At 53.4% G+C, this 19,012-nt stretch overlaps 2 protein-coding genes across 12 annotated transcripts in view; both read left to right on the top strand.

The window, feature by feature from the left end:
- MLPH (melanophilin) overlaps nucleotides 1–16,602 on the top strand; it is a 30,188-nt gene extending 13,586 nt beyond the window's left edge. For 10 of the 11 annotated variants that reach the window (XM_068686259.1, XM_068686249.1, XM_068686252.1 and 7 more), the window contains 14 exons: nucleotides 100–236; nucleotides 1,379–1,417; nucleotides 2,004–2,098; nucleotides 2,708–2,836; nucleotides 3,961–4,159; nucleotides 5,013–5,176; nucleotides 9,256–9,339; nucleotides 10,866–11,057; nucleotides 12,914–13,108; nucleotides 14,155–14,310; nucleotides 14,415–14,501; nucleotides 14,711–14,768; nucleotides 15,447–15,544; nucleotides 15,659–16,602. In XM_068686259.1, the coding sequence (XP_068542360.1) occupies nucleotides 100–236; nucleotides 1,379–1,417; nucleotides 2,004–2,098; nucleotides 2,708–2,836; nucleotides 3,961–4,159; nucleotides 5,013–5,176; nucleotides 9,256–9,339; nucleotides 10,866–11,057; nucleotides 12,914–13,108; nucleotides 14,155–14,310; nucleotides 14,415–14,501; nucleotides 14,711–14,768; nucleotides 15,447–15,544; nucleotides 15,659–15,685 (1,660 nt within the window). In that variant the 3' untranslated portion in view covers nucleotides 15,686–16,602. The remainder of the gene's footprint in view (nucleotides 1–99; nucleotides 237–1,378; nucleotides 1,418–2,003; nucleotides 2,099–2,707; nucleotides 2,837–3,960; nucleotides 4,160–5,012; nucleotides 5,177–9,255; nucleotides 9,340–10,865; nucleotides 11,058–12,913; nucleotides 13,109–14,154; nucleotides 14,311–14,414; nucleotides 14,502–14,710; nucleotides 14,769–15,446; nucleotides 15,545–15,658) is intronic. The other variant, XM_068686250.1, reaches the window with a different exon arrangement.
- Nucleotides 16,603–17,062: 460 nt separating this feature from the next.
- On the top strand, nucleotides 17,063–18,546 carry PRLH (prolactin releasing hormone). The gene is made up of 3 exons (XM_068686274.1): nucleotides 17,063–17,282; nucleotides 17,890–18,057; nucleotides 18,335–18,546. The coding sequence occupies exons 2-3, from the start codon at nucleotides 17,964–17,966 to the stop codon at nucleotides 18,499–18,501; spliced, it is 261 nt and encodes an 86-aa protein (XP_068542375.1). The 5' UTR covers nucleotides 17,063–17,282; nucleotides 17,890–17,963; the 3' UTR covers nucleotides 18,502–18,546.
- Nucleotides 18,547–19,012: the final 466 nt, after the last annotated feature.

Consider the following 19,012-nt stretch of genomic DNA (forward strand, 5'->3'; position numbering starts at 1 on the left):
GTCTGGGGTCGCGGGGTGGTGAGGGAATTGGGGTGCTGCTGTTCTCCCAGCCCCGTGGTGATGGGATGCTGGCTCACCCTCTGTCCTCTCTTGGAGCAGGATTGTGAAGATCGGGTCCCTGGAGTGGTACTACGAGCACGTGAGGTCCCGGTTCAAAAGGTTTGGAAGCGCCAAGGTGCTGCAGTCCCTCTACGGCAGGCTGCAGCCAGGGCAGCGGGACAACTCGGCATTTCTAGGTGAGGGCGAGCACCGGGATGATACCCCCGAAACCTCAGGGTAGGAAGCCTTGAGCTCTGTCTCCAGCACAGATTAATTCTCTCACCTTGCCTTGCATTCCTCGGGCAAGGAATTTGCTTATCAGACGCGCTGGCTGCCCACAAACAGCCCCCGGGTTTGCTCCGTGGGAGATGTGATGGGTTTTGAGCCCTGTGTCGGCGGCGAGGTGAAGCCACGTCTGTCTGGCGTGCACGGCCAGCAGGCACGGAACCCGCCACGGCCACACCAGGCCCTCGGGATTTTTAGGCAAAACGCCTTCCTGCTGGGAGTCTGCTGAGGGCGAGGAGTAAAATGTGTCCTCGCAGGAGAGGGGAAGTGACGGCTGTGGGTATCCAGCAGCGTGCGTGTCAGCAGGTGGCAGTGATTTTCAGGCTTTTAACCCATCTCCGGCCTTGAAAAGCCAATGTGGATTTTATTCCCACCTTGAGAAGCCCCAGAAAACTCTGCAGAAATACCATCAATATGAGCTGATTCAGGCTTGTTCTTCTTCAATTGTTCTTCTGTCCAGACCACTCGTGGCAGAGATATCAAAGAGCATGGAGGATAGAGACAGCAAACATGAAATTAAAGGGCTGAGAAACAACTTGCACAGTGTGAGAATTCATCAGACCACAATGCAAGGCCAATCCTAGGGAAAACCAGCCCCTGTCTGAGGATAGCAATGCTTTAGACTTCTTTAAATTGAGATTCTGCCTTCTTTTTCACAAAGGCAGACGTTTTGTGTTTTTTTTTTATCATTGCTTCGTTAACAAGGCTTGACCCTTGAGGAAGCAAGAACATCCTCGCAGGATGCTGCTTGCAGAAGTACAGCACGGTGCAAGGAGGATGAATTGTTTGCTGTGGCTACCCCTCCTGCTGCATTCCCAGCCCATGATGTGTTTCATTAGGACTGGGGAAGTGGTGGCAGCGAGCTTTTTGATTCTTTTTTACAAGTTCTGTCTCCGAGTACGTGTTTTGTTCCCTCTAAAGAGTCTTTTCATGGCTGTGCCTTGTGGTGGTTAGAGACTGAGAACTCCAGCGAACTGCAGCTCTGAGCCTTGTTCTGTGCAAGCGACCTGGAGAAAATGTATTTATTTTTCCCCAATGTTTTCTTCTCATTTAGGTCTTCACGACAGAGTTTACAGCCTGCCAGACATAAACAGTAAGTTGAAAAGAGAATTGCAGCGTGCAGCTTGCAGTTCGGGAGAGGCTGCTGCCGTCTCCTCCTTTTCCCAGCCCCTGGCTGTGAGCTGCAGAGCTGCTGGGACAAGGAGGACGTCTCGCCACTGCTCAGCTCCTGCCGGCAGTGCACCCAAGGCTCCCAAGGGTGGGTTCTGGCACAACTGGGATTTTTGGTTACAGACAGACTCGAAGCTTGCCAGCGCTCATCGCGATCTCAGTGCGTCTACGTTGTATGCTTTTAAAGCTGGCTGTGTTTGTGGTGAACACACTGAGTTTGTGGGTAGAAGTTGTGTTTGTTAGGAGGAAAGGGCTGGTCAACTTTGCCTTTTGATAGGATGAGAGAAATTACAGTCCCTTCCCATCCTGTGTCCCCTCCCCTTTGACTCGTGCAATGCCCGTTCTCTGGCGTAGCGTGCCAAAACCAAATTAACAGAGGGAGGTGTTTCTGGCGTGGACTGCTTCATCCCAGAGGAGAGAGAAGCAAGGTGCGATGTGGTGGGGACTCACCTGCCCCGGGTGACGGGTGCTGAGCTCCCCTGCACAGCGTGCCCCTGTCCTCCCTCCAGGTGAATGCCAGCTCCGTGCCGGCGGCAGCATCGGGGATGACAGTGATGATGAAGACGATGCCCTTCGTGGGGCCGAAGCAGAGTGTTACAGCAGGGTAAGCCTCTCCTTCTGCCACCCCTTCTGCCTCACTCTGTGCCCTCGACTGCTGCTGGCCTGCCAGAGGTGGTGGTGGCTTTCTGTTCCTGCTAGGGAGTGTATCTGTCCTTGCAGTATGTACGAAACCTTTCCTTGAAATGCTGTTAATGTTACATACCTCCCGTTACACGCACACCATTCCAGCCTACGGTTACGTGCTGCACTTCACACCCTCAGTGATTCATTTTTCATCTACCCTTCTGAAGTCTTAGGGGCTTGTCCAAGCTGCTCCTGCCCCAAGACACCCAAAGACCTCGCGGACATGGGGAGATCTCACCCACAGCATCCCTGGCTGAAGGCAGGGGGATGCTGTAGGACCCAAGAGCAGCTCCTGGACCTCTCTGAGGGGTCAAATAGCTCAGCTTGCCCGCTGAGCCTTTATAAACCAGGAGAAAGTTTCTCTCTGCCTGTTGATGGCCACAGTCCTGATCCAGAGTTGTGGAAGTCAGGAGCCTGCTTTTCCTTGACTCCAGTATAAGCATCTGCTGTCCTGTACACCCAGCTCCTTGCAAACAGGACCAGCTGTGGTTCACGCTGAGTTCTCCTTTCTCGCACTTTCCATGCTAAGATGCGCAAGACAAAGCGCCTGCTGTCTGTCCATCCCTTTGATTTCGAACTGGACTCGGAGTACTCTTCCCAGTCTCGCCGCCAGTCTGTGCAGCTTTCTCCAGCACCAATCAGCCCGGATGGCTTCCAGGTACTGGTGGGGTGGTGGGGTTGCTCTTCTGCCTCTCCTCCTCCTCCTTGTCACCTCTGCCACCTCCTTGGCCAGCTTTGCAGCTGCATGGCGGTGCTGAGAGGCAGGCATGCTGATTCCCTAGAGCCCTGCTGTATCCTCTCCCATCCCATTGCCACGTTAGGACAGCTGAGTGGAGTGGGATGGTCAGTCAGATGGGATACCAAGAGACTTTCTGCATCTCCCCCTTCAGATCCCTTGGCTGATCTCTGCAGGCAGCTGTTTTCTCGTGTTGTTGTAGGGCTATGGGACACTCTAATTTCCAGCTAGCTTTTGGAAACTGACCGTTCACTGGTCAAGGGACAGGAAAAAAAAAAATACAACAGCCTGGTCTCCCATCATACCATCTAGTCTGTGGCTGTTTTTCCCACGTGGTGGCACTGGGGATGTAGCGTTTGAGTGTCAGCCCCACAAGAGGGGTGCAGAAAGGAGCCCGGTGCACCCCGGAGGCAGCCGTGTTATCAGGGCCCCACGCCTGCTGTGCTAGCACCCGGCTGCCTGACCCCGGGCTGTGATAATTTAAACTCCGCTCCTAGGTAGATCTAGGATATTCTGAGACACGTCACAAAGGCTGTAAAACAAACAGACCAACAAAAAGCCAATCCACACAATTCCACGTAAATTGATACGAGTTTGGGGCAAGGAAGTAGATCCATTCTTTCATTATCTAAGCCTGCCCTTTTGCTGCAGGATTTAACGTCTAGGGAAGGCTGAACTCTGCCAAGATGATCCGAATCCAATTTATCATTTGCAGATATGTGGAGCAGAAGCTCGTTATTATTTTAGTAAGAAAAAGGCCGTGGTGTTTTAAAAGAGTGGATCTCAGGGACCAAGTTTTATTCTGCCTAGCTGCCGCAACTCTATATATCCATTTCTCATAAAAATTAACACTGCCCCCTGGCAGTGATCCTAAGTATTGCTCAGCGTTGAGCAGCAAGGTTAAGAGGCCTTTAAGCTGGGTTGTTAAAAACTGGCATTATAAAAGGTCAGCCCATGATGTACTGGAAGACAAAGACAGGAACTGCTATAGGGAAAGGAGAGGAGCCCCCACTGGCAGCAGCCCAGCATCAATCCTTGCCTCTCAGTCCTTCCCAGGCTTCCCCAGCTCGGCTGAAGATGCCCCCCAGGAGCACAGGATGGAGGAAGCAGGACTGGCAGCAGTCTTCCACCACATCTTGCAAGAACAGGAACAGCACCCAAGCCCTCCAGAGCAGCTCTTCAGCACAGAGGTTCATCTCACCATCAATTCGCGGAGAAGGAGCCTGGAAAGAAACACAAAACCTGGTAGGTGTGTGGGGCTGGACTCCTCCTCTCCTTCTGGGGAAAGGTAGCTGCAAGAGTGATTATATATATATATTTTTGCACAAAAGAATCATCTGAAGTTATTTAGCTGCAATGGGCTGGTCTTGTCCCCAACAAAATCCTGGTCGCTGGCTGCATGAGCAGGCTGTGGGGTCTGTGGTTTATAAATACCCTAGCAAATGAGGGCACAGAATTTGCCTTTTATTACCGCTGTCCCCTGCTGTGACAGCAGAGCCAGGAGGACTGAATGCCATCTTTTGCAGAGGCAGCTGTGGCACGTATCACTCTGGGTCTCAAACTGCCTGGCTGTATTTTCCAGTGTTTGGCTTCCAGAGCACTGGGAAACACTGGATAAACCTTAATCTGTAGCATTTAAATTCCCACTCTGAGCCCCTCCGGGCTGTTAAATCAGCAGGGCCCTCAGGCTTATTAATTCCCTTTCCTGCAATTGTTCTCGTCTCATTTGAAATCCTTCTTTAAAAGGTGTTGGGTCTGCTCTTTTAAATGCTCCCTCCTAGGCTGGTACCCCTGAGATAAGTAATTTCCCAGCACCTGAGTGCATGAAGTGCAGTGTCCAAACCTGGACTGCCACAAAATCAAGAAGTCACAGTCAGTTTTTGGTTTAGGACACAGCTGTTTGGGGTGCGAGAGGGTGAGGATGATGCTCCTTGTTCCCAGCTCCACCTCAGCAGCTCTGCTTGCAGCTCTGACAAAGGGCAGAAAGAGTAACCTGGAGAAGGGACTGGTTATTTGTTTGTCTTAGGGATGGGACTGATGCCTAGGAGTTCGTATGAATCTCTGGGATCTTTGTACCGAAGCCTTCTCTCTCCAAAAGGCAGCCCCTGGGGTGAGCAGCCCAGGTCCCCGTACTCTGCAGACATGGACACTTCTGACGAGGATGTGAATGGAGCCCAGAAGGTCCCTGCCTACCTGCCCCACCACGTGAAACGCCGGAGCAGAGCCTCGTCCCAGGAGAACATCAGCCACTCGGGAAACCAGGTATTGAGCAGGATGCAGAGCCCCTTGTGGGACCACGGCTGTGGCCAAGGCTGTGTTGCCACAAACCACCCTTGTTATCTGCCAGGTGTGGCTCAGAGGTGAAGCAGACCCACAAATAACCACAAAACACACAGTACATTTGCACAAAACCATTGTCCCCTTCCGCAGAGGTGCAGTTTGGCACCGGCGCCTGCCAGGTGCTGGCCCAAAAGGGATTGTAGCTCCCTGCATGCTCCGGATCCTTCTCTCTGCAGGGTCCAGGGGAGAAGGGAGTGTGGCCATTACACTTTGCCAAGCACGGCGGTGGGATGTGGGATGACCTAGGGGCTGGCTTGTCCCCTTGTCACAGCCGGGGGGCACCAGCGAGATGAAGGCCCAAGGCCCTGCTCTGCCCCCAGCGCTGTGGGGACCTGCAGGGGTGGCCATGACATGGGAGTAGGCCCAGGGGCGTGGAGCTGCATTTAGGGCTTATCCTTCCCTCATGGCGAGGGAGAAGAGTGGTTTCTCTGCCCCGTTAGCATTACACAAGGACCTTTCGCAAGGCCTCCTTCCAACCTTCCTCTCCTGCAGCCATGGCTGGGAGAAAGCCAAGTGCTGGCGTTTCCCTTTGTACGCGCTGTTGTTGCAGTAACAAGCCTGCCTTCAGTGCTGTCAGTTCTCCAGTCTGTCCCCATTAAACTGCGAGCTACCTATAGTTTTGCATGTCCCCTTTCTTCAATTAAATGTGCCGGGGCTTTATGATCAGGTCAAGGCTTGGAGATGTAATCAGCCTCGAGATCCTTTTCTTTCATGGTGTGGAGTGTTCCAGCCCCGGCAGGACTGGGTCAGGCCGACCTGCCACGTCCCTCCCCTGAATGAGAACAGGGGAACAGTCTAGAGAAGGGTGTCGAAAGGGCTGCGAGCTTGTGTTTTAATTGTAAATAAGGACCTGCAGTCCTTGACGCCGCCTTTGAGAAAGGTCGGTGGTGAGAATGGTAAAGCCTCCCTCAGCCCTCTTCAGCAGCAAAATGCACGGTGCTGCTTGACTACACAGATATATGGGGAAGAAATCTGCTGGTTTCTGCTTACAGGGGTGATTCTGCCATCCTGGACCCTGTTTTTGGCAATGCATCTGTAACCGCAGCCATCCCTCATCACCATGCTTCGTGTGCCTAAGCAGGGAGAAACCTTTCCTTCTCTTTCAGCATATGTTCAAATTAGTGAATGTGCTTCGTTTTTCAATCCCCAGTAAATGGAAAAACCTTGGACTGGGTGTCCTTAATGAGACCACGGTACGTTAGGCATGAAATGTGCACAGTGCTTTGCAGTGGGGAAATGGGGCCAAATTCCTACCAGTGCCTCAGATGACTTCCTTCATCGCCTCCGCAAGCTCTTGCTTAAGCGCGGTCCAGTGTGCTCTGTTTTGCTCCATCACACCAGTATGAAGGCTGCTGTGGCACCTCGTCACCCTAATGGTTATGAGACATCTTCTAATTCCTAATTCAGCCCCATTTGTTCTTATGCCAACACCGTTCATTAGCTTAAATAGCTCTTCATCCTTCCTGCCCTTTATGCCGCTGATGCATTTACAGCTAGCAACCGCGTCCCGCAGAGCTTTCCCCCAGCCCAGCAGGAAGAAACCAGGCTCCATGCTGGCCCATTAACTTCGGAACAACGCACGTGTTGCTGTCACTGTTGGCCCAGGAGAGGCCAGGTACAAGCCCAAAGAAGAGAGAACATCTTTCAAAACTCTGAGCTAGTTTGCAATTCCACAGCAGGCAGGGAGATGCAGGTTTCAGTGCTAGACAGCTCCCAGATGGTGGTTCAAGATGTTGGACTGTGCCCTGTAGGGTCCAGAAGCATCTTTATGAACATGAGTTAACCCGGTATCGCATCCCATAGCCTGTTGCTGCACAGGCAATGTTTTCCTTGTTGTCTTTTGAAGGTTTTGAGAGATGAAGAGCACATCTCTTTACCCTGTGTCACTTCCACACCACAGATGAAAACCCTCTTCTCTAAAACTGCTTTGGGTGCAAGTTCATCAAAATTGTGTTTGATCTGAAGATCTCTTTTGCTTTAACTCTGGCAGGAGCACGCTTTTCAGTCCCTAACAGAAGAAACTTAAATTTTCTGGTAACAAAACCAGAGACTGATCACTAGCCCTACAACTCCATGAGCTGCAGGTGTTGAAATAAAATCCAAAACAAAAAACACAACTCTTAAATCTGAGACTTGAAAAGAAGCCCTCAGCTGGGAAAAACTCATTCACACACAAAAATGTTCGGTTTCAGCAGAGGCCTAGGTCTTGGTCCTGAGCAGGACCAAACCACGAGGAAAACCAACTCTTTTACTGTTTGGGTCTCTCCCCAAAAGCCATTCTGGTGCACTTAAAAGGATCTTAATTCTGGATTTCCAAAGCTGTGATGTCAGTCTTAGGCTGCTTTTCCTCTGATTCCTACAATCTGACTCCTTCATTTTTACCGAAAGCTTCTGTTAGGTGTTTTGGGTCTCTCGCAGGTGTCACCTGGTTAGCTGAGAGGCTGGAAGTAGCACCTCTGCTAAAATAACCTGTCTTCAGTCCCTATAGAAAATGCCATTTGCCCTAGCTGATGTCTTGCTTATAGGCTGTGATTTATTTCGGTTTGTTCATTTAAGCTTTTCAACAGAGACTGCTGTTTGGCAGCCTTTGTACACGCCTTGTGTTGCACAGTGAGCACCAGGCGTAGGAACCAGCCTGGCCTGTGAGAAAGTGTGAAAAAAAAGCTCTTCAGCTCCTGTCTTCGTCAACAGCAAACCCTGCATTATGCTCTGACCTCTCTGAGCTGCGGTACGGATAGCGCAGGTAGCACCAGGTGCTCGGTTCACGTTGGTCTCCTCTTCTGAGCTTTATGGTCCATCGCAGACCTCTCATTGTCACCGGAGTGGCACAAGAGTCAGGCCCAACAGTACCAAGAAACCACTTACAGCTGGATTGGATTGCTTCCTGCCTGGAGGCTTAATGCTGCTCGAGGATGCATTCAATCCAGGACGGTAATTACCGTGCTCTGCTCTCCCCAATGTCAGGTTTTTATGTTCATCTTCACTTAAGCAGATGCAATCTCTCCAAGCTGTTGTGAGGATCTAATTAATCAAACACCAGCAAGCACAAAAACTCAGTGAGAGGATGGAAATGTTATAAAAACAAAGCAAAGCCCTCGCATCCCTTTGTTGCTGCATTTACTTATTGCATTTACTGCTCGCTCCCTTTTGAATGGGAGGCAGCCACTCAGAGCACGAGTAATGTGGAAGGTGGTGTTTTATCTATGTAAAACGGGCAATATTTTTCATCATTTGTATTTTATTTGTTTTGATCAAAGGAGGAAGACTTGTTTTGGAAGAAAGCAAAACTTGCATTTCTAAAGGAAGAAGAAAAAAAAAAAAAGCTTCCTTTTATGTTTGCAGTGATTTAACCACAAAAATTTGTCATAGCTCTTGAGCATAGAAAGCAATTTCTCTTTGATTTCCAGAATTTTGGCTGTCTGACTCCTCTCCTGGTCACTTTTTCAGCTGGAAGAGGAAGGAAGGGAGACAAGAGGGGTGAGAGTCTTGATAAATCAAAGCACTGAGAAGCGAGAAAATTTCAAAGTGTTTTGGGAAAACTTTCAGTTTTACGTTTTCTATCTGGAATTTTTTTCATTGGAAATTCCTCCCTCCCTCCCTCTTTCTCTCCCAGTGCTGTATTCAGCAGGGGGCAGTGGGGTAGTAGCTGCATGAAAAACGTCATAGCAGGGAGTGAAAACTGACGTTGAGTTGAATTTGGGGCAGTACAAAAATGATGGGAAGAGAGTTGGCTGTGTCATGTCCTGATGCCTCTGGACATCAAGGGACACTCTGGGGCTGGTGGTGAGGGTTTATTATAGTTTATTATATTTATTTAGCGGTTTATGGAGTAAACCCTTCCCCAACCCTCCTCTCCTGCTGTGACTTCTTTGGGGAGCCCGTGGTGGTGGTGCCTTGCTCTTTTTGTTCCGCTGGTTGCATGTGCCCTGGGCTGTGTTCCCACCACCCTAGCAGTGGTGGCGGCTCTGTCCTCTACTCCTTTTCTCTCTCCTTTCCTCTAGATTCATGAGCTCAACAAGCGCATGTCCGCAATCGAACGCATGCTGAACCGCTTGGAGGAAAAAATCCTGGTGCACTCTGCCGAGGTAACAGGGCAAAGCTGGGGAGAAAATGTGGATGGTGCCCGTCCCTTTCCCTCCTATCAGCTGGTCCCCGTGCAAGCTTCTGCCTTCCCTGCCCCTTCTGCACAAGGAAAACAACTGGGTTTTGCTTTGGTTCTCTATTAAATGCTAATTTTAAGAATATTTACAGTAGGAGAGCAGAGGCAAGAAGGATTTCTGTATCTTCTCTGGGCTGCCCTTGTCTTACTGTGCCATCAGTCTCAGAAGAAAGCAGCTAAATTAAGTTAAAGTTGGGCAATGATGTAGAATCTGTGAAAACAGAGGCCACTTAACATTGATTTTGGGTTTCTAACTTTAGACTGCGTGCTTCTCTTTTCCTTCATGTGAACCCGTTAAGATGAGGTGCGCTGGCCACAAATGGCTCAGTAGTGATAATTACAGAGAAGTCCCCCAGGCATCTAAAAAACAACACAATTTCTTATTCTCTCTCAAATTCTGAATGGGGACAGCTGTTCAGTGTTTCTGTCAGTAAATCCAGCCAGCAGAGCAGGAGGTGTGCACGTTTCCAGGTGTCACCAGGCTGGCAGAGCTGCAGCCATCAGCAAAACCTCCAAAACATGGGTTAGATCACCTAACCAGAACACCTAGAATGGTCTGAGGACTAGAAAAAATTATATATGGGATCCTTTAAATGCCAAGTGGTTTAACCCAGGAAAGAAAAGATAGGGGTGAGCGGGACAGAAGTATCCAAGCAGGCAGAAAGGTGCTTCAGGAAGAAGTAAAGCTTTGTTTCCACGTCTGTGGCAGATCAGGGTAGAGGTAATGGGTGTAAGCTGCCGCAGGACAGCTTTGGGTTAACTATTAAGGGAAGCTTTCTAGCAGAAAGGATAGCAGGGCCCTGGAATAGGTTGCCTGGGAGAAAGGTTGCCTGCTGCAGATGCCATTATTCGAGGCTGTTAAGAACAGCTTAGACAAAAGCCATCAGGTACGATGCAGGTAATTGTATTCCCGTCTTCACTCGGGGGACAGCGAGTTCAGTAACTTCCAGAGATCCCTTCCAACCGCTGCGAGTTTAATGGGTTTCTTCTGTGGGTAAAATGAATCGTGTGTAATAACAGGGCCGCGTGGAAATACGCCCTCTATCCTATGGGAAAACGTGCTGCCTGTTTTCTCATCGCAAACCAGAGCACCTAGGGGCAATGATGCAGTACAGCCAGGCTCCCCGGGGGGATGGTGGTTCACACAGCTGCTTCTCTCAGCCTGGTGGATCTCTGGGTTGTTGTGAAATGCTCCCCGTGGGCCCCAGATGGTATTTATTTTGAGGAGGACAGCCTAAACTTGCTGATTTGCTCCCCGCCACCTGTGCCCTGTGAAGGAGGTGGTGGACAGGCCTGAGGGATGTGGGCATGGGGTGCTCCTGATCCCCTTTGGTGCTGGACACCCGGCTGGTCTTGGTGAGAGTGTCTGGAGCCAAATGCACCCCCCTGTCCCCACAGCAGACCCGTGCACTTACACAGCTCCCTTCTGTCCCTTCCCTGCTCTCCTTTCAGTCTCCGGCCCCAGAGCCCCAGCTCGATCCCGACGCCGAGGAGGAGGAGCTGAAGAGGAAGCTGCAGGAGCTAGCCAGCCACATCAGCGACAAAGAAGTTTCCTCCGAAGAAGAGGAGCATGAAGAAAAGACGCGAGTGAAGAAACCAGAGATGAGCTTCTCCAGCGATGACATGGCCAGTGAGGCTCGAAAGGTGATCCATGCCCTCCTCCCTGTGCTGTTCTGGGCTCCACCTCCGGTTCCTTCCTCCCTTGCACCATGCCAACGTGCCTCTTGTTTCATCCCACACCTCCCAAATCAAAATTTGGGGTCCCAGTTCCACTCTACTGGGTCAGTGTCACCTGCACTTAGAGCACTGTGCTACCTCCTGTCACCTCCTGCTGCCAGCAACAGGAGGAGAGACCGATTGGTGCCTCTTACATTGAAGCCCAGATTCTCCAGATCTGCCCTAAATTCTGCTACTTTTTGCCCAAAAGACAGCCCTGAAGCAGGGAGGATACCGTCACGCTCATCTCAGTGGGGTCAGCCGGGCAATACAGAAGTCACCCAGCTCAGCTCCGAAGCAGAGTCACAGCTGAGTTACAGCAGCCCAAGTAAAAGCAAATCTCCAAGGGACACAAAAATTCAGCTTTTTTTTGCATCACGGTAACAGAGCAAAACCATGAAATACCTGTGTGGGACATTGAGTTCGAAATGACTGCAGTGGCGTGTAGATGGAGCAGTTTGGGTTAAAGGCTGCGGCAGCATAGATTTTTTTTTTTAATAGCAACCTTCCTTACACTTTCCTTTTGCTTGTTAGAGGTATTTATGAGGGTGTCTCCTGTTAGAAAACAAAGTGATGATCCGAAAGAAACTTGATCTGCAGTTATCAAACCAGAACTCAGAGTGCATTTATCAGTGGTGGGTGCGAGCCTTGATTAGCACCAGCACCCTCTCAGTCGAGAGCCGGGTTTGGCTTTTGCTTAATTCTGAGTCTTTTTTGTGCAAATCTCCTGTGTAATCGGGAAGAAGCCTTCTAACAGGGGAAGGCTGCGGCAAAAGCAGGCATTCCTAGGGGAAAACGTGAAGCTCGGTGCCGCACAGTGAGGGCACCATAAAATGATAAAAGTGCCAGCAGGACGGAGCGAGCCGGTTCTCCGCAGAGCGGCTTGCCTGGAAATACGTGCGGCTGTAAACAAAACTGTTTGTCTTTGTCTCCAGCGCACACATCACCCCAATCTCCTTGGTTTCTAGGGAATTATCAGCCGAGAGAGAGGTGATGAGTTTCTTCGCTCTATTTTTACACGTGCTTTCTGACTGATCGAGCGACGGGGCTAATGCAGGCAGCGCTCCCGAGCATTACCGCTGTCAGCGCTCCTTGGGGTGGGTGGGAAGAGAGGACACGAGCCCCAAGTTCTGGCCCCGTGGAAATGCAATACTTTCTTTTTTTGTTATTGACATCCATGCTCAGGCCTGTAAAGCTGTGTTAGACCTCACGCTTTACCAGTGCAGCACCAGAACTGGCCATCCTGGGAGGAAAAAGGGTGAGAGGATGGCATGGGTTTCCCCGGAGGAGTAAAGCTGTAAGGCAGAGCTGTTGCCCTCCCCTCCTGTAACACCTTCAGGTGGCTGGACGCTTTGGCTGTCCGACAGCTCCATGACACCACTTCCAGACAGGGAAAGGTCCCTTGGGAACCTCTCTGAAGCCTTCCTGTACCACGGGGAGCCGGCCCAGCAGCAGCTCTGTGCTAATGGCAGCTCCCCACCCGCGTTTCGAGGTGATTCCCTTTGTCACGCCGTCCCCAAGGAAGCATGAGCTGAGATCAAAGCTCTTTTTTAGCCACACTTCCATCTCTGCTGGAGAGCCCTTCAGGAACAATGTGAGCCCTTTAATTATCTCATCTCCATCTTTCTCCAGCTCCCGAAGGCCCAATGCCCCTTTTACCCTTTCTCACACTGTTTCGCACACCATCAGCGCACATTAAAACAATGATAATTTTTAATTTAATTTTTTTCACTCCTTCCTTCTTCCTCCTCACCCTCCGCTTTGGCTGTGCTGGGCTTTTGCAGAGGTCGTCGGCTCAGGCTTTGAGCGAAATCACGACCGAAGTCCTGAGAGCCATAAACGCCACGGAGAAAGCGGTCTGTGAGTCGGTGCATGGAGACAGCCAGCGCAACGGGCCCTGTGCCCCCCTCGGAGGGCAGCATCCCAGCCTGGAAGGTGGGAAGGAGGTGGCCGAAGCGTACCGTGAGCTGGAAGAAAATGTAAGGTTCCCGAGAGTTTTCTGGGAACAGGGTGGGGATGCAGAGAGCCTCCTGGATTTCTTGCTTAGACAGCACAGTAAGGGATTGGAGAGGTTGCGTGTGTGTTCCCCATATATGTATGAAGATCCCGTGATGCTCCCGTGAAAAATGGGGAGGAGATGCCGAGGAGGAAGGTGGAAGGAGCATGAGGGACCCATGTTCTCGTCCCGTGAGAAAAATTGAGGAAAAAATAGAACTGGAGGAGCTGGACATGCATTAGCAGTATCAAAGTTTGGGGGCTGTTCAGCAAAATGGTGGCCAGAACCCACTTGGTCAGCTTATGTCAGCGCATGGGGACAAATTAATGTCTCCTAAATTGCGTTGCTTGGACTCGCACCCTTGTAGTAGCCAAGGAGGAGGTAAGTGGCAGTAAAAGCCATGGTTTTATGAGGGGAGATAGTTGTGCTCCTCTCACCCTCTTATCTAAACAGCAAAGTCAACATGTTGCTTCCCGTAGTGGCCGCACATCCCTGTTCCACACCCTGTAGCTCATCTTGGCTGTGCTGCGCTCTACACACGTGTATTTCCCTTCCTGGGTCTGGCATCATTTCTGCACACCCGGAGCAGTTCCTGTGCAAAGCAGCTCAAAACCAACCCCCCAAATCCTGACCCAAGCAACCCAGCCAGGCGAATACCGTTAAAAAAGAAGGACCAGATTTGGAGCATCAATTTGTCTCCTTCCCAGCTTGGTCATAGATGCCTGTCTCCCCTCTGGGTGCATGGCATGAGGATGCTGATGCTACCCGAGGGGGTCACGGAGTTTTTGCTCCTTCTTGTATCCACATCGAGCCTTTTGCTGCATCACCCAGTTGGTAATTGCTCTCAAAAAACCTCGGGAAGGGAGGAAATGAGATGAAAAGCCCTGCCAGAACTGAGCGGTGCTGTCAGTGCTGCGAGGCAGGAAGGTGGTCATAAAACAGCGGCAGGAGCTGTTGTGTCTGGGGCTCAAGTGGAGGAAGGTTAACTTGCAATGTTGTGTTTTTTATTTTTTTTTTCTTGCATTTCAGGTGTACCTGACTGCTGGGAAGACGTACCAGCTCGAGTCGACCCTCGTGGAGCTTGAGGAAGGGGCTCAGCACAGCGGCACGACCGACTCGGAGCTGTCGGAGCTGGAGGACAAAGTGGCCTCGGCAGCAGCTCGGGTGCAGCAGGCAGAGAACGAGGTGAGGGCAGCCCCGAGAGCTGGTGGCAGCAAACGGAGCCGGCTGGGAGTCTTCCAGGCCCTGCCCGTGAGGGGGTTGCTTATTTATTTTTTCTCTCTTTAAAGATATCGGACATCGAGACTCGAATTGCGGCCCTGTCTGCAGCAGGGCTGACCGTGAAGTCGGTGGAAAAGGCGAGGAAGAGCGGGCAGGTGAGTGCTGGGCAGGATCATCCCAATTCTGAAGGGTCTGTGCTCGCCCCTTCATCAGCACCTTCCCTAGGCACGTATTCTGTGCCTCTGCGAGGCATTCACCTCTCCTCTCAAGAGGACTTGCTTTGAAGTGGTGGAAAGGCAGCCTCTGGGGCGCCTCGGTCCCCCTGTCCCCTTCCCCACCACTGACATCTCCCCCTCTCTTGCAGGAGATGTCCGGACTGCAGTTCTTCAGGAGGAAATTCCACAGCCCCCTCGATATCAGCGGTAAGAGCCGTGGCCTCAGGGGTGCTCGGTCACCCATCCTCCAAATTGCTTCATCTGTGGCACCCCGGTGGCCGTGCCACCAAGGGTCTCCAGTGACCTGGGACCTGTCCCAGCAGCTGGGGTGGCCGGGGGTGGCTTCATCCTGACTGCTATCAGCGAGGGCCGCTAGGAAATGACTTTTCTATTTCCCTCTTATCTCGCCTCATGAGCTCACAGGCAGAAAGAATGGTTCTTCTTCCAGATAACGCCAAATAGAAGATGAACGGAGGAAAAAGGGGAAAAGATCATTTAATGCAGAGAAGGAATCACACTTCCCTACGAGTACAGGCAATTTAAAGTTCAGTTCCCCAGGCTGGGAGGTGGCGAGGTCCCCTCTGCCCAGCTGCCCTCCTGGTGGAGAAGGGCAGGCAGATAAGGGCAGCGCAGGGGACACGTCAGCCCCACGAGGAGATAGAGGGATGCTCGACCAGGCTGGATATCACCAGGCGAGCATAATCCCCTCTGCCCAGGCTGGGCAATGGGACAGCTCCATCCCCTTTCAGGTCAAAGACTCGTAAAGCAGACCCACGAAGGCAGAAACTGGTGGCAGAGGAAGGGCGATGATGACCAGGTGCCCTTCCTGGTGCCCCAAATGATCACAGAGCCCTACTCCCAGCCTCACCTCTTCTTTTATCACAGGTCCCGACGACTCCTTCGACCGCAACTCGGCGTACCGCGGCTCGCTGACGCAGAGGAACCCCAACGGGAAGAGCAGGAGGGCAGAGCGGCTCTTTGCGGTACGTGGCTGGCCACTCAGCCCCCCTCGGACCCCCGGGGAGGGATGGGGAGCACGCTGGCCTTATTCCGTGGGGCTGGGGACGAGCTGAGGCCGTGCTGTCGGTGCCTTGCAGAAGCCCGTGATGACCCACCTGCCCTGAGGAGAGGGGCAGCCTCCTGCTGACGACAGGAGAGCTCAGCGCAGAGCCTCGCCGCCTTCCCCCAGCGCTTGCCCTTCCTCCTCCTGCCATCTGCCCCTGGAAGCCCGGCCGGGGGGGAGCCAGGACCCCAGCGAGGACCCCAAAAGAAGCAAGGGTGCAGGAGTGTGGCCGGGTCCTCGTGTGGGGGCACACATCTGCAGGGCTGTGGCTTTGTACAGGATGCTGCCCTCTTCTTCCTCCTCCTCTTCTTCCTCCCTACCTGCCGGGAGATTTGGTGCCACTCTCCCCACGAGGTCACATCAGCAGCGAGCGGAGCACAGGGGCTCCTTGTGAGTCTCCCCGCTCTGCCCGAGGTTTGCTGATGTCCCTCGGGGGCTGCGGTGGCCCCGAGCTCCTGCCAGGTGCCAGCAGCACTGGTGACACCCACCCGCCCCAAAACCCAGACTGCTCGTTTGCCTCCAGCTGCTGCTTCCTCTGGCTGGAGGCTTTGGAGGAGATTTTTGCTAAAAGCGTTGGTTCAATACCTGCTGGTCAATGCCCTTCACCTTCACCGTGAATTCCCAAGCACGTAACACATAGGCTTGGCTTCAGCAGCCATAGAGACTCCTAGCAGTCCAGAAATCAGTCCTGCAGTCACCCCGGGGCAGTCTTGTAAGGCTGGAGCCTGGAAACTTTCCTGCTCCAGGTGGATCAAAACCAGTTTCCTTTTCTTCAAATGAAAATCCTGGTGGCCTGAAGTTCAAAAGATTGAGCCAAGCTAAGGGCTGCAAGTGGCCCAAGGAGGCTTGGGATGGTATCGATTGCTTGTTCAGGCTGTGGTTATCCTGTTACTCGCTGGTTTCCTGCCCTGTCTGCCCATGTAGATGTTATATGTACGTACACTAAGTCATCCAATAAAGCCAATTTTGTGTCCAGAACCTGTGATTGCTCACTCCCCCACAGTGGGGTGGGGGAAAGAATGGGGATAGTAAACTGGGAACTCGTGGTTTGAGGTAATATGGACAAGCAAATGGGACAAAAAGTGTCCCTGTGTCCTGGTCCCATTTTTTCCCCAGGTGGCAGATGCACGTTCAGTGCCCAACCATCCCCCTGCATGGGCAGGAGGGGGGGGGATCAGCCCTCGCTGAGCGCAGCACAAAGATTAAAGAGATTTAACCCATTTCAAGCAGTTTTAAGTGCCGGGGATGAGCCTGCTGGTTTCATTGTCTGATTTCCCCAAAGCAGCATGTGGGAGGGGGGTGCAGAGCCTCCCCCCCTAAACGAGGGCAGGGTGACGGAGGGGAAAACGTCCTCCCATGCAGAATAACGTCACGTCGAGGACGCGGAGATTAACATATTCCCCAGCTATCTGCCTCGGCCGGCTGAAGATAAAATTATGGCCCCTTATGAGTCACGAAAATCCCTTCCCTGATTTGATGAGCGCCGAGCGCAGGGGGCGGCGGGGAGGGGAGAGGAGAGGAGAGGAGATGCCCCGGCTCTGTCCCCGCCGGGGCTGGCCTCTGACATCAGCACGAAACCGGGCATAAAAGCGGCGTCCCGGGGGACTCCGGCTCGGAGGGTGAGCGGGACGGCACCGGGCACCTTGCCTCGAACCACGGTAAGTGCTGGGGGCTGGGACCACCGTGTATCTCTGCCTTTGCCACGCTTTCGTCCGCTGGGTGACGGCTCCAAGGAGCTGCTCTGGCCCCGGGGATTTGCTTCAGTGGGGTTTCCGCGGATGGGGCCCATAAAAGCCAGAGCTGGAGCCGGCAGCTTCCCCACGCCGAGCCCTCCCCAGGCTTTCTGCAAACTTCTCCTCCGCAGGCATCGCTGGGAACAAAGCTGCCGAGCTTTGCTCCGCCGCCCTCACCCCGGCAGGTGTCTGCAGAAATAAAACCCATCTCCCAGCCCGTGCTGCCCCGCGGGGTGTTTGTGCTCAGGCACCGACCTCGCTGCCCGGCTGGCGCCCCACGATGCGCCCCAGCAAACCCCACGTGCCCGCGGCCACGCGATGCCGTTCTCACCTCCGTCCCTCTCTTTTTTTCCAGCTCCCCCTGGGACAGGGATGAGCAGGGTGCTCCGTGCCCCTTGCATCCCTTTATTGTCCCGACAGGGCTGGATTTCCCCAGGGCCACCAGACAGAGGGGACGCGCTGTCTCCACCACCACCTGGAGCAAACCCTGCGCTTTTCTCTCTGTCCCACCGCCATCCCTTTGCTCCCGCAGCCACCTCGGGGATCGCCGTTGCCGTGTCCTTGGGCTGAGCCGTCGTAACGGGGGGGGAAAAAATCCTTCTGGGGATGAAGCTGGGGGCCGCCTGCCTCGTGTGCCTGCTGCTCGCCTGCCTGGCCCTGCCCACCGCCACCACCCGCGTGCGCTCCATGGCAATCAGGAGTAAGGAGAGCAGCAGTAAGGGACACCCCCGAGACACCCCCAGCGCCCCGCACCCCCAGCCCCTCGCCCTCAATCCGGGGGGGACGGAGGGAGGGGGCCGGCGTGCAGGTTGGTTTGGCCTTTCCGCCAGCCTTTAGCACCTCTCTGCCCCCTTTGTCACCCCCCCTCGAGGTTCAGTCCCCTCCCTCGGGGAGGTGTTGGGGTGCAGTGCCCCGTTATCCCCCCCCCCCTCCAAAAAAATCGCCCTGATGCCTCCTGGCCTCTTGTTGCCTTGCAGATCCAGACATCGATCCCTCGTGGTACACCGGCCGCGGGATCAGGCCGGTGGGGAGATTCGGGCGACGGCGAGCCCTGGGAGAAGGCACCCAGCTGGGGGGGGGCGGCTTGCAGCCAGCCTGCGCCCCTCTGCGCCCCCAGCCCCCCCGGGGGGAGCGCAGCGCCTGAGCTGAAGATGGGGGACCCCAATAAAAGCCCTTCTCTTCTCCTCTCCTCCTGCCTCTCTGCTCCGAAACCGAGCGCGTGGGGAAGAGGGCTTTGGGGTGGGGGGGGAGGGGGAACACAGGATGCGAGCCCGAATGTTGCTGGTATCACCTAAAATTAAGCCCTGGGGGCCCCCCACCCTGCTTTCTCAGGTGAATCCTCTGGGGTCCCCGCGCCAAGCCCCATTTTGTGGCATGGGGTGAGCACATGGGGTCCCATCCCTCACCCTCTGCCCCCACTCCCCAGCATCCTCACACAAGTTGGACCCCCTCCCAAGCCCACTTTTACCCACTTTTTACCCAATTTGGGGGTGAGGGTGATGGGAGTCCCCACAAGCAGCCTGAGGGGAGGGGATGAGCACCCCCAGCCCCATGCGCTGGGAGTGGGGCTGCTTGGGGAGGCAAGGGTTAATCTCAGGAGGGAGGGGGCAGGGGGTGAGTGGCAATCAGCCATTCACTAATTAGCTGCCTAATTA

The sequence above is a fragment of the Anas acuta genome, chromosome 6 (assembly GCF_963932015.1).
Source record: "Anas acuta chromosome 6, bAnaAcu1.1, whole genome shotgun sequence".
NCBI lineage: Eukaryota > Metazoa > Chordata > Aves > Anseriformes > Anatidae > Anas > Anas acuta.